This window comes from Melanostigma gelatinosum (genome assembly GCF_949748355.1).
Source record: "Melanostigma gelatinosum genome assembly, chromosome: 22".
In the NCBI taxonomy this organism is placed as follows: domain Eukaryota; kingdom Metazoa; phylum Chordata; class Actinopteri; order Perciformes; family Zoarcidae; genus Melanostigma; species Melanostigma gelatinosum.
In genome coordinates this window covers 15,240,331-15,254,816 of record NC_136655.1, presented here as the reverse complement: position 1 = coordinate 15,254,816, position 14,486 = coordinate 15,240,331, and the positions used below count along the sequence as shown (strand labels likewise).

The following is a 14,486-nucleotide window of genomic DNA, read 5'->3' as shown; positions in this document are numbered from 1 at the left end:
GGCAATGAAACAAGATTTTAGTATCAAAGGGCATTCTGGTTTACGTTTCTATTCAGAGTAGTATTGACCAATCACATTGGAGCAGGCTTTGATGGAATGTAGGTAAACAGTCCATGTAAAGAGCATAAGACATGGAACGCGTTGGCCGAAATGCAAAAAACAGGAAGCCACCAACCTACCTTTGGACAGTGATTTAGCTTTTTAGTGGTTTAAAATTAGCTTGTAAACTGGCTTCTTGTGAGACAATCCGGTCGGACATGTCGTCTCTCAACACAAAACGCAGTCTTGTATCTCAAGTTGGTAATCGGACTGTAAACAAAGAGCAGCGCAGAACCCCAGAACATTATCCTTCATCAGACCCATAGCTGATGATTATTTCATAAAAATTTCACTGTGTAAACATTTCGTGAAAGTACCAACAGCCAACCCTCAATATCGTCGCATTGATATTTGGTTAAAATGAAAAAAGAAAAATCAAAATATTCGATTTTCTCCATATCGCCTGGCCCTATGTGCATGACTAAATACCAAAAGAGTTAAGAGACATAAGTTTGCATTTTGTAATCTGTGTCATTTTTTCCCACCAAATGTCTGCTCATCCATCCAACCACGAGACCTTACCGGTAATAGTAGAGAGGCAAGTGAGGGAGCGAGTGCCTGCAGTCTCCACACAGGGCACATAGGCACTGCAGGCATCCAGAGCTGTGAAGCGGTAGTGGTTGTTGGTGGTGAAGTCCATGCTCAGTGTGTTAAAGGAGCCCAGTTCAGTGTAGTACAGGGTCACGGTGTGGCTGCTGCTGACTGCTGGGTGGTTCTCTACCCACGAGACCAGCAACATGGAGGGAGTCCTGGACTCCAGCTTGACAGGGAGACGCATAGTGTGGCCTATGAGCAAAATCAGAGTCAGATAAAGAAAAAAAATAGTATAACGCATAACAAAAAATCCTAAATGATGAACACATGTACTCGGTAAACTTCACTGCCTTGACATATTGGAGTGCAGCACTAGAGTAAAGGTCATTTGTCTGGAAACTGTGGAATCAGTTTCTCTACCATCAGTCTGGTCAGTAGGTGCTCTAATATCTTTTTCTGGACAGCCTAATAAAAAGAACACACCTTTAATTTGAAATTTTGGGAATTAAGCTTCTTCACATTCTCACTAAGAATCAGAAGAGAGGATCAATATCCATCTCATGTCTACCAGTTTAATATGAAGCTAAAGTCAGCATAAGCTAATGCTAGTGTATAAAAAAAATAATTAAAAAAAAAAAAAGCCTGATTTTGCTACTTTTGGACAGAGCCAGGCTAGCTGTTTCCCAACCATTTGCAGTCTATACTATGCTAAGCTGCAGCAGCCACTGTGGCTGCTGCAGCTTAGACCCAAATCCGCACATCGTCTGCCCGGCTTAACCTAACCTCTGACCAAAGTCTGCGATCAAAGCAATGTTAACCCGGAGTCAAAACCAGATTATCCCCTTTAAGGACCAAAAGCCAGGTCCATATATCAATTAAAAAAACAATACACATCAAATTCGCCCAAACAGATAATCTCACCAATCGCAAGGAAGAAGTTTTCATCCTGGTGGAAGAATAATGTTCCATTTTCACATGCAAACACCTCGGTGGGACTCATCAAGTCCAGGAAGCCCTGAAGAGAGAACATCAAAGTAGGCAAAAGAGAGATGGACTGCTCCTGTAGTTTGATCTGTTCCATCAGAATTACCTTCGTGGCATTTGTTGTTTGCGCAACAGGTTTCTGCCGGCCTCTGACTTTAGTGTACCTAGTACCTTAGATGAACACATTTAATCAAACATTTAATAACTACTGATTATTTGTGGATAAAAGCATGATTCAAAGTTAAAAGATGCTTACGCGGGGTGATACTTAAAGTCCATGCTTGAACAGAGCCTCCATACTGCAGCGTTAGCTTGTTATCTACAGCTGGGGGCACCGTCAGGGAGGTAACTTTACCCTCCTTCCTGATGGATTTTAGTGCCGTATCGTTGAGCCATATGTTCCCATTCTGCCTACAAAGATTGAAAATAATGAAGCCTTGGTACAGTCTCATTTCCCCCCTTAAAGAGAAGGTCATTCCAAGTCATATCTATAGATCTGCTCATCACCACATGGACACACCTTGTAAAACTTAAATAGTGATACATTTCACCCTACCAGCTACTCTTCAATTTAACATCTATCTGATACACTAGGTCAGCTTGTCCAAGGTGAACTTTCTTGGCCAAAAGTATGTGGACACCCCATACAGTTGTGTACTTTGGGTCTGGGGGTTTTCATGGCTCTCAGCTGGGTCACTTAGTTCAAATTAGGGTAAATATTGATGCAACAGCACAAAATGAATTCCAGACAATAGTGCGCGTCCACCTTTGTGGCAACAATTTGGAGTTAGTCCATTTCCAGTTTCAACATGCATGCGCCCCAGTGCACAACTGGAGGTCCATAGAGAAATAGCTTTGGTGGGGAAGAACTTGACTTTCTGACCGACCAGCACAGATCTCACACTCGACTGGAACGCCAACCTCGAGCCAGACCAGATCACAACATCGGCGTTGGACCCCTCTAACACACTTGTAGCTGAAGGGGAACACAAGCCTTCCTAGAGGAGCGGAGGCTGTTCAGGCTGCAGATCAGAGGATGGTTTTGGAATGGCATGTTCAACAGTCCACATACTTTTGGCCACCGCCAAACAAATTGAAAAAAAAAGTAATTTCATAGAAGGAGAGTCTGTGTTAAAATCGTGATCCGGTTCTATGACAGCTGTTATAATTTGTCTAATACTACAGATTAAAATATTGAATATAAAATGATTCATACAATCTCTCAAGTAATGTTATCACATGTCTAGACTTGCCAATTAGGAGAGAAAACTGAAAATTGTGCTTTTGTAGATTTTGGCGTGAGGTTCCCTTCAAACAGCAAACGCAACATCAAGCATTGTGTTAAATACGAAAGACTGCACGTGTCCAAAGCCTGCTTTTCTTGACTTTACCTCTCCAGAGCATCGCCCTTATTCATCCAGCAGATTGAGAAGGAAATGTCGTCGCAACGTCCTGCAGGGAAAATCAATTGAAATACTTCCAAATGTAACAAAATGTGGTTGATCTAAACTCAGTCATGTGTCGGGATGCTACTCACCAAACGATATAGTATGAGGCACCAGTATGAAAACGATGAACGACAACTGTAGGGAGTTCCTGAAAACATAAAAGTAGATTAATCCGCTGAATTCGAGAGACAAGTGATATCAAACCGAGTGTGGACACTTGTTTTTTTTCTTCTTACATTGTCTTTGTGATTCCAGCAAGGCCAAGCCTGCGTTTAAAGTGAGCGCTCGGCTGGAAACCGCGCGCTGCTAATGAGTCTCAGGTGTGCGCTGCCTTCACGCACCTGCTCAGATTCAGGACACCCTTTGTATCATACATTTAAAAGCAACACTTTTCATTTCAAACGTCATTTCACAAGGTAACGTCACAGTAGGAAACGATATTTTGTTGTGATCAACAACTCACGTGTGTGTTCTATTTCAAACAGGCGTTCTTTTGTTCAGATGTGGAACGACTTTGCTATAATTAGACTTTGAACGTTGCACTTTACTTTCAAGCACATCAGTCGGGAAAGAAACACGACGAACTTGATTTTTTGTTTTTTAATATCAGACAAAGTCCTTGTTGCAAACATACAATGCCCGTTCCCTTTACAAAAAATATATTTCATTTTAAATTGAAATATTCTACAAGAAAGAAAGAAAATGAAACAGTACATTAACAGTGATTCAGATTCAGACAATTTTATTGATAATAACACATTTAATTTGCTGAAGACTTCTGTTTGCCGCTGCCTTTTATGAAATCATTTCTTCCAATGCACTGTAACTTTTGTTCTTCTATTTTATTCTATTTGGCTTGTTTTAGTTTTCTATGCTCTTGGCTCTTTAATGACTGATTTAATTAATGACTTCATTTATATGTTTTTTTACAGTGTTTCTTTTTCACTTTGCTTTTAATCTTTCATGTAAAGCGCTTTGAATTGCATTGTTGTGGAAATTTGCAATATAAATAAACTTGCTTTGTAATTGCAGAATATAAACTCCTCCACCGGCTGTTAAATCTGCCCCAAGAAACAAACATAGTTCTTAAAGGCCTATCTAATGAAAATAAGAACACTCTGGAGGACAACATATGTGATAAAAACTGCAAGCCAGTGTTCTGAAACCTTTACAGCTTGTGACCCCTTAAAATAAATGTTCTGGTGTCCTGTAATAACCTGGTACGGTTTTAGTGTGGATATGAGTGAGCTGGTGGCTTGATTTATTTGAAGGTTTTCTACAGCCTCAATAAGTAAATGTATTCGGTATTTAATAACAAAACTGCAATAAAACAAAGAAAACATTTTCATTATGTGAAAAATAAACATAATTTTGTGACATTATTGTGCCCCCTATCATGACACTTCATAATTTTTTCTGACGTATTCAATTAAATGTCAGTAACTGATAAATCTGAATAAATAAATGATTTACAAACTGTAACAACAATTATTCCTTCGTGATGCTCGCTGTGTTGTCCCCATTCACCTTCTGTGTGTGACTCTGTGATTACATGAAGCAAAGGGAAGACGACTTGTCCTCTATTAGTGGCCTCGCATCACAGCGGCCGTGTCGACTGGAAGCCACTCAGCAGTCAGACAGAGCAGCCTTAGTCTGATAAATCTTAACAAGCACGACAGCTAAATTGGAGTCACAAGTATGCACAGTCTGTAAAGAGTTTCAGGCTGCAGGCTTGTGGGAGGGGGGGGCTGCGACTGTTTCTTCCTCTGCTGGACCATAAGTCAAGTCAAATCATGATCTGAGCAGCAGGTTCTGGGGAAGAGTCTTCCAACGCAATATGGAGAGCTGGCACTGTTTGCTGCTGTGCATGCTAAGTTTGGCGCTGGCCCCCGGAGAGGCAACAAAAAATGATGATGACATCGACCTTGTCAGCTTCCTGAGAAGCATCTACCCCGGGCTGCTGGTGAGAGACGAGCCGTTCATCGTTAACAAAGACTTTGAGATAAACTCCCTCAAGGAGCTGGGACGGCCTGTGCTCCGCTCAATCACAGAGCAAAGCAAGGTCAAGCCAGTCAATCAGGAAACAAATGGGGCTCCTGGACCGGTAGTGGTGACCAAAGACGGCCAGATCAAGGGGATTACGGTGGACAGGGCCAATATATTCTATGGGATACCATATGCAGACCCCCCTGTTGGGGCTTACCGCTGGAAGCCCCCCAGACCTGCGAGTCCTCGGCCAGGGGTTTATGATGCCTCCTTCCCCAGGGCGTCATGCATGCAGGCCTGCAGCGGACCCATCACTGAGAAGCGTCCTCGGATAGTAAGGAACACTGCAACTTTTCTCTTAATTGCATGTTGTCGTAATATTTAACTTTAGGATGATAACATGCTTGCATTTGTGGTAAAGGTGACAGTTGTACTAAGGGGACAGAGAAGGCCCCTAGTGCTCTGAAAACCGATTCAAGTTTTGGAGATGTATCAAATATATTGTGTACATTGGTTAATGATGGACGGAACTAAAGAGCCACCACTGTTTCTGAGAGTATGAGTTAAAACATGAATGTCATATAAGGACTCATTTCTGGACTCCAAGATGGCACACATTCATTCCCATCGCAGTTGCACACCCAGTTCATGCCACAATAGAGTTTCTCTGTCTGATTTGCTTTCACATTGTGAGGAGGGCTATAGGGTCCACAAGTCCAGGTTCCCCCAATACATGAAAAACTTCTATAATCTGCATGATTTGTATTACGGATTACAGGTCTATTGTGAAAGAAATACTGAATATTTCAATTATTATTTGTTGGCCTAAAAGTAGTTGAATTTAAATATAATCTAAAAACACTCAACTCAGCGTGTAACAGATCTACAATAAGAATAACTACAAATGTGTCATAAAACAGTCCCACAATGTCTGCAACACCATTTACATACCATAGATTAGTCTAATTTAAAAGGAGTTTACTGTTTGTATCTGGTTTTACTTATTAAGAAACTGCTACCTATGAAGTAGCAAATTGAAGTCGGAAGAGGTTTTCTTATTGCGTGAAGGCCGACTTATCGCTCCATATTAGCTAATTGGAAATCGTAATTATCAAAGAAGGAATTCTTGTCAAATTATCAGCCTAGAACTACAAATTGCATCAATAATCATTTATTTCTCATTGTTGGGTTAGCAGGCCAGCTAAATAGTGAGTAAGCCAGTTAGCTATGGCTTGTTCGAACCTGGAAACTGGAGTTGTGTATTCTCAGTTGGTGACAAGAATGCTAGACTTCATAGTAGCCATCTCTTCTACCACTTCACCAAGCTTATGTCAAATAATTACTGAGTGCTTACACTTAAAAGGGCTCAATACAGTTCAGCACATATCTATTGCCTCCACACGGCAACGACTGAGCCAGCAGCTAACAGTGCAACCAAAGGCAACAGTGTTCTCCTGAGGCTGCTACTCTCCCCTGACCAACAGCGGCATTATCAGCTGTAACCGCCTTATGAGAGCAGTGCAGAGCGGCGGCCATGAGCTAGTAAGTGAGGCGTGCTCACATGCACTAACTGTCACGCTTCCAGAATAGAGCAGAGGCAGGCACTGGAGACGAGATGTGGGGGAAAGCAAGGTTCTTTATTAGGCACCAAGCAGTCATCCACAGGAACACAAAACAACTCCAACAGGGAACGGACCAAACATCCAAAAACTGTAGCAAGGCAAAGTCACAAATCATAGAAACAAACACGAGGACAGAAGGCCGGAACATGAAGCACACACGGGGAAGAACAGGGAAAGCAGGGGAGTATATACACGTGTGGGGTGATGAGTAGATTGCAGGCAGGTGAGTTGAATGAGTGCAGTGTGGGGTTGGCAGAGGAAAAAGCTAGGGGCAGGTGATTGAGCACAGGTGAAGTGAATGAAAGCAATCAGGAGACACTCAGACACAGGAGGGAGCCGGGAGGAGACCAGGGGCGGAGCCACACAGACACAGGAACACAGGGGGCAAAGCCTAAACCGTGACACTAACATGCCCTTAAAGGCACGCGCGGCCAACCCAGCTATGTAAACACAGCAAATAGTTGTTAGCTGCTATATTAATGTGCTAAAAGTCGTTTAAATAACCATTCATTTGAAAATTTACATCATAACCAAGGAATATTTGTAGTCCCGGAACAGCAAGTTACAGCTAGCACTAAATAAAATGTTGAAAATAAATGGATGAATATTTCCTCTAATGTCCCAAACAGGTCAGTGAGGACTGCCTCTACCTCAACATCTTCGTCCCTCTGGATGTGGACTTCAGCTCCCCGCTGGGGACCCCACTGCCCGTCATAGTGTGGATCCATGGTGGGGATTTCATTGCTGGCTCTGCCTCCAAGCCGCTGTACGACGGACGCTTCATCAGCAACTTCACCCAAACCGTTGTTGTGAACCTGGAGTACCGACTGGGTATGAAAGTTTGGCGTCATTTTCACTTTTATTGGCCCTGTTCTACTGTAACATGTGTGTTAGCATTGTCACATATTCACTTTATACATTATCAATATGTATATGAATCTATGTAGAAAATATATACTGTATACACAATAACATTGATATCTGTGTATTTACCAGAATTCTATCTTCTTCTAAATTGTATGTGCAGGGATAAAGGAAGGATGACTTGTAGCACTGGAGTTGGGCTGGTACAGGCAACAAGCAGGCATCTCGTGGTAGACATTAATTGTGTGTGTGTGTGTGTGTGTGTGTGTGTGTGTGTGCGTGAGACAGTATGAGACTGGCTAATGTGTGCGTGTCATCATTTTAAATGAGCGAGCCGGTTGCCGAAAAGAAAACAACAGAAGAGATATGTGGACGGTAATTCGGAGCTCAGAGGAAATGAATGTCTTGCTCGATTCAATTATGTCTGATCATGTGAATTTGTGCTTGACTTAAAGGTGCTTTTGGGTTCCTCGTGTCGGGCAAAGACCCTCACTCCTCAGCTGCAGGGAATTATGGGATCTTGGATCAGCAGGCGGCTCTTCTTTGGGTCCAGCGGAACATTGCAGTGTTTCAAGGTGATCCCAGCAAGGCAAGCTAGCACAGCACGCACGCACGCACGCACGCACACCATTGTACAACAGGGTTGCATGACAGAATGAAGATTGTAGTCCCATTTTACTACCCGACATTTTACACGAAAAAAATATTAAAATCTAAACTAAACCTGTATCATATGTGGAGGGTGGAGGATCAATTAAGGAGTCTCACAAACTCACAAACAGAGGAAAGAAGCTGTTCTGTAGTTCGGTGCTATACGGCAGCTGATACTTCTGTAAGCCTCTAATTATCTGAAGAACCTTAAAGAAAGAAAAACATCACTTTCTTTTGTGTTCTTTTTTAGACTGTCAAAATCTCCAGAAATAACCTGCTTAATCAACTTACATTTTGGGATTTCTGAGTAGCGAAGTAAAAAAAAAAAGCCTTCCTTTTTAAAAGCTTACTTTGGCATTTTTCATTTCCCCATGTTTTTGTTTGTGTGACTCATGGGGACAACAATTTTTGAAACGGGTCCAGTAATGAGGGAGAAGGCTGCAGCCAGCAGCCGCTTAAGGGCCGTAAAGTTATCCTACGAGGTCAATTTGGCTCCATAAATTCATTAAATCAATCAATTCAATGTATGCTCCCTAGAAGTGCTTCTCATTGCCACTGACAGGCTCTGATTGTGTCCGACAACATGATGGAAAGAGTCACAAATCTGCTTATTTTCTGTGTTGTGTCAGGTGACAATATTTGGGGAGAGTGCAGGTGCTCAGTCAGTGAGTCTTCACCTGATGATCCAGAGCAGCAAGCCCCTGTTCAAACAGGCCGTCCTGCAGAGTCTGCCCTTCTCCATCCCCCTGAAGAGCAGGTGAGGAACAGTCATCTGAGAGTTGACACTGGTCACTGATGTTATGCCTGGCTGCAACGATGAAAACACGGCGGCCTTTTTTTCCCGTGATAGCGTCAGTGTGATTTGTGTTTTCCTGAGCTGTCGCTTTATTCAAACCTTGCAGGTGTTCCCAGCATGGTCACAGACAACTTCAAGCTGACCTGTAATTTGTCTGCGTCTCTCTCCCAGACGCGACGCTCTGAAGCTGGGGAAAGACTTTGCCAAACAGACCAACTGCTCTGCGAGCGACATCGTCTGCCTGCTGTCTCTCGCTCCGCAGGCCGTCCTGGCCGCCCAGATGAAAACAAGTAGGGCGCCGCGAACACCGGCCTACGCTCGCCAAATTTAGAGCGACGGCTCTCGGGCTGCCCACGCAGTTACATAAGACGGCAGGATACGGTGTAGTTTATTTGCGAAAGATGATGAAAAAACGTTATTCATATCCTGAGCGGTGGCATATTGGAAAACAGAATCATAAAAACGGAGGAATAGTGGGCCTCTGAACAGGCAATTAGAGGGACTTTACCGCCTCACAGCACCAAATAACTGTAATACGTCTGCAGGGCTGACAGGGTTATTGATCAGCATCACTGACTGTGTGATTAGGTCATCAGCGGCTGTTTTCTGCCTCTCTGAACTCACTTTCAGGCTCAGATATCTGGAACAAAAACACATCTGTGACAAGACATTTCAGAATCACAATCACAATCAGAATCAGCTTTATTGGCCATTGTATTGCTTAAGCATACATGGAATTTGTCTGCGGTTTCCACTCCGCTCTCAATGTACAAACAAATTTACAATAAACAAGAAAAAATATGTATAAAGAATAAAAAAGGGCAGCAATGTCAGCTGTGAAATTATTTCTATTCATCCTTTATTGAGCCGGGAAAGTCCCGATGTTCACCCCCATCCTTTGTCTCTTATTGATAAACCTCAGGGTAGACTGTATTTTCCATCTAACCGATGTGTTTTTGATCTCAGGTTCCAAGGTTGTGAACCCTTTCAGGTTCCTTGAGGTTTTTGAGACGTGGGGTCCTTTCATCGATGGGGAGTTGATAAAAGAGCAAGCGGTCACTGCCTTCCAGAAGGGCCACTGGCAGAAAGAGAAGCCGGTGCTGCTGGGTAAAAGACTCACACCCACAGACATAAACATACAGCAGTGAGCGTCTTTATCTTCTGTACTAAGTATTCCCCAGTGAAGAAGACGATTTGAGCAGTGTACATTTACAAGAGACATGTGATCTACAAGGGTTATAAAGGCAGTTTTCATTTTATCTCCACTTATATACCTATTTAGTTTTACACCACTGTATGCTACTACTCATTTACATTGCAGCGGGACTTTGAGGCACTTTGACATTAAAAAAACATTAACCTCACTTGATTAGGTGACCATGGCGGAACCGAACAGACAGAAGGTATCCAGTAAGTACGGAATATTTTAGAAACGTTACATTTACAATGTGATCTTTCAAGTGGCTGCTTAGGCTGTGAACAGAAACCAATATTTGGCAATTTCTGCCTGTTTTAACTTTCCAACTTAAATATTTACACATAACATCATGGTAGTATAAGTGGGCAATGCACTGTATTAGAGTTAGAAGCATTTAACTAATTGAAATGAAATGTAAGAGCAGCAGATACAGAAATACTTTTTGTGCTATGTGGGCACACTATTGAAGTCATTTTCTTTAGCACATGAGGTTTTATGGTCTAGAACCACTGATTTTCTGGCAGTGTAACAGGTTGAATAATATGCATTTACTATTGTTAGGCTCCATATTTTTCAATCAAAAAGGTTCGGCCACACCTACATTATATGTTCAAGAATTAAGTATCTGCAAAGACAGTTGAGAAGTATCGGTAGCCCCTCTCCCTCCTAACATGACATAAACTCATCCTCATGTCAGACTTTACAAATTGCCATTAAGTTCATGCTGGCAGCTCTGTGGACTCCCTTTGGTTCTCGTTAGAACACGTTTTTTTCCCCAAGAAAACATAGCAAATATAACAAACCTGAAGGCAAAGGACCTGCTTTATAGGACACTAAGCAGCCTAGTGAATTAAAGTGAAAGACGAAGCCTAATTTCTGGTTGATGTAAAACTGCCCACAGTCTTCACACCTGATGACAATCAGAACACAGAAAGCTTGTAAATGAATAACAAAAAAGGCGACAGGCAACATGGAAGTCTACCTGTTAGTACTGACTCCGTTGTCTGTCCTACAGGTACAACCTCAGAGGAGGGGGTGATCTTTGCGTACGGTGTCTTCAACAAGCCGGTCTCCGCATTGGAGAGCACTGTGTACGTCACAGCCATCTTTAAACAACACGCACTGCGGATCCTGCACAAGTACCTGCCCCTGTACAAGGACGCTGACCGCAGGGATATGCTAGCTCAGGTAAGAGTCTTCATTTTCAGCACTGTAGCTGATATATGGTCCCAACACATTCTCACTCCCAACTGACAGAGTTTTGATTGCACAAACAACAGTCTCCTGGGTGAAAGTCCTGTGTTTGTTTGAGTCTTGCTCTTTATACTACATCAGTTTCTCTGACTAATAATGACGTGTAGGGGTTTACGTTAGTTAGTTGAAAGATGTGTTGCGTCTCATACAGACGTTGGTATCCAATGCCGAGTCTGTATTTCCTCTGCCACTGACAACTCTTATTCAGGCTTAGAGACAACGTGTAAAGTTCATAGAGAAATCTTCAGCTCACACTATGTAGATTCTACATAGTGTGTCAAAAGCAGTCTTCTACATTGTAGAAGACTGCTTTTGATCAGATTGTGGGAAAATTGCATGTGATTAATATTCATCCATCTGATGTGGCTTTGTCTCTTCATCGATAGCTATACGGTCAACCAATCAACAGTTGGCTTACTTTTAGACAGTAACATCTAATTTGTCAGAAACTGCGAATGTGTGGAACATCTCTTCAGAAGAAATGCCCTCTCTGTGTTGACAATAGGGAAGTAGCTGGTCTGGAAAAAGGGAAAAAAATGAGGCAACATTCACAGTGTAAAATGCTCACAGACTGAAAAGTGAACACTCAGACAAGGTCTCCCTCACACACCCAAACACACATTTGGTGGCTTTGCGAGGCGGGCGGTCATGCATGGGTCGATGTCCCGCCCAGCAGGAGCTCGGTGTGTAACAGGGACCCAGCTGTCTTCTGTGCTCTTTACAGCTTTCGTAAACAATTATTCTCTTTTGCTGCTGGGATTCATTTCTGTAAAAAAAAAGGTCACATTTCCTCGCAACCCAGGCAATTCTGAAAGACTGTGGACACGGTCCACCTGGAGAGCTATCAGCATGGTCCGTTACCTTAAGTAAAAGTTCAGTATTATCACCATCCTGCAGCAGTCAATGTTGCTCTTTGGCTCCTCAAACACAGCTACTGTCATTTGCCCACAAGGAAAGGCAAGTTTATTTGTATAGCACATTTCAACAACAAGGTAATTCAAAGTGCTTCACATAAAACCATTAAAAGCATCAAAACATAAGGCAAAAGAAAAGGAGATTTAAAAACAATTAAAGTGTAAACAGTGTAAGAAATAAAATTCAGGAGTAAAATGCAGAAATGCAGGAAATTGATAAATATATTAATTTAATGTGGTTCAATTAAAGGCAGCAGCAAACAGAAAGGTCTTCAATCTTGATTTAAACAATTTAAAATGTCAACCCTATGGTGGCACTGGAGGAAAAGTCAGAGGATCCTAATCTTCACAACTTCATGGCAGCATCCAAAAGTTACCGGTAGTCTGGACCAAACTGTTGACATGCCAACTGACTGACAAAATATGTCATCCATTGAGCCAAGCCAGTAGCATGGCGGAAGATCATTCAATTCAGTTGAAATATATTAAAATGTCTGACCAGCTCTCTCTTCCTTTCTTCGCTTTCCTCAGATTGTCACCGACTACGTCTTCCTTTGTCCATCCAGGAGGTCGGCACGTGCTGGCACAGCAGCGGGCAGTGAGGTGTGGATGTACGTGTTCGACCACGTGGCATCAGACTACCGCGTGTGGTCAGGTCTGACTTTCTGCTACCAGCACACCTGTCACGGCGCCGAACTGCCCTTTCTCTTCGGCTCTGCTTCGGTGGCCAACTTCACCCTGTCAGTACCAGAGAAGCTACTGTCCAATCGGATGCTGTGCTACTGGGGCGCTTTTGCACACACTGGTGACCCTTCCTCGCGGGCCCAACAGACGACTTTCTGCCGCCAGCAGCGTCTGCCCGTTTGGCCGCGCTATTCCGACACCAGCAGCTGGCTGGTCATGAACCTGACTGTGCGTTCGCATGCGCAAGTGGGAACCAGGGACCATATATGTGACTTCTGGGACCATCTGGGCATCTATTAGTGAGGGGGCACAGGTTGGCCAGGGACAAGTTACTTTGTATTGAAGTAGCATCAATACATGCTTTTGTTCCTCAGACTATCAATTCTGTCACTACATCTTACAGCATGGAGTTAAGGCATTCACCACAAAAATATATATTTATCAGTATTAACAAATTACTTTTTGGGCATTGCTACCAAGCAGCAATTATTTCTATAAATCACCAGCTTTTTGGCAGAGAACATTATTTCTGTTTCCTCTCTTCAGCAAAGCTGACAGTCCACATCAGTTTCTCAAAACTGCTATGAATATGAGCTTTCTGTCGTCTTCTATTGGTCACCAGTAGGTTTTGCATCTCTGGCCAAAGCCCCACCATTTTCCTTTTAACATAAGAAAGGATGCTGAAAAACAAGTTTCCTCTATTTCGGGTAAATTTGGGTGAAGATGAGTTTGCACAATTTAAGAAATATTTCATTCTGAGCAGGAAATGTACTCTAATCATATTCTAAGTGCAGAGACAAGGACAAATTGAGATGGTCTAAAGGAAAACTCAGTTTTGGAGATCAATATCTTTGTGCTAGTGCTCAACACAACTTTAGAGTGGACCCATTCTCAAAGTCTCCAAAGATGAATTCTATGAGACAATAAATTGCTGGACAAAAGGCCTAAAAGCGTGGTGAGAGTCCCAAACCATTTGTTGGCATAATTTAGTAAATAATGTATTACTACAAATGAACTACAATAAGTTCACCAAAAAGTGTAACTGAGAGCCCCGTGAAAGGGTCCGTTTCCTGTTTCCAAGAGCACTTATCAAATGTACCAGTAAAACAGTGTGGAAAAAGCTGATGTACTGTGGTGAATATTTGTCATTTAATGACTTCAATTAGCAGCTGTACTTTATGGTAACATCCTGTGTGTGGCAGATGCTAGTCTTCCAATTGTCTGTTAAAAAACGAAATGCTTCAATTGAAAGAAGAAAGTTCTCTTTTGGTTTTATTTAAAATTTTACTTGGGTCTGAATCCTAGAGCTCATGTTCTATTTGAAATGTATTTTCGTGGTTCACTTGTTTGAAGGTACAGTATAAGATGGGTTTGATTAAAACCCCTAATTTCTCATGTTACTGGTACTTTTATAGGAAAGTAGATTTACGGGGGACAATGATTTAGTACTCA

General features: G+C 42.4%; 1 protein-coding gene across 1 annotated transcript; it reads left to right on the top strand.

Annotated features, from left to right (window-relative positions):
* Nucleotides 1-4,902: 4,902 nt before the first annotated feature.
* On the top strand, nucleotides 4,903-13,488 carry LOC306795657 (cAMP-regulated D2 protein; the record flags this gene model as incomplete). The annotated part of the gene is made up of 8 exons (XM_079294235.1): nucleotides 4,903-5,385; nucleotides 7,303-7,504; nucleotides 7,993-8,126; nucleotides 8,818-8,945; nucleotides 9,156-9,274; nucleotides 9,951-10,091; nucleotides 11,198-11,370; nucleotides 12,882-13,488. 8 exons carry the CDS (start codon nucleotides 4,903-4,905, stop codon nucleotides 13,332-13,334), a joined length of 1,833 nt encoding a protein of 610 aa, XP_079150361.1. The 3' UTR covers nucleotides 13,335-13,488.
* Nucleotides 13,489-14,486: the final 998 nt, after the last annotated feature.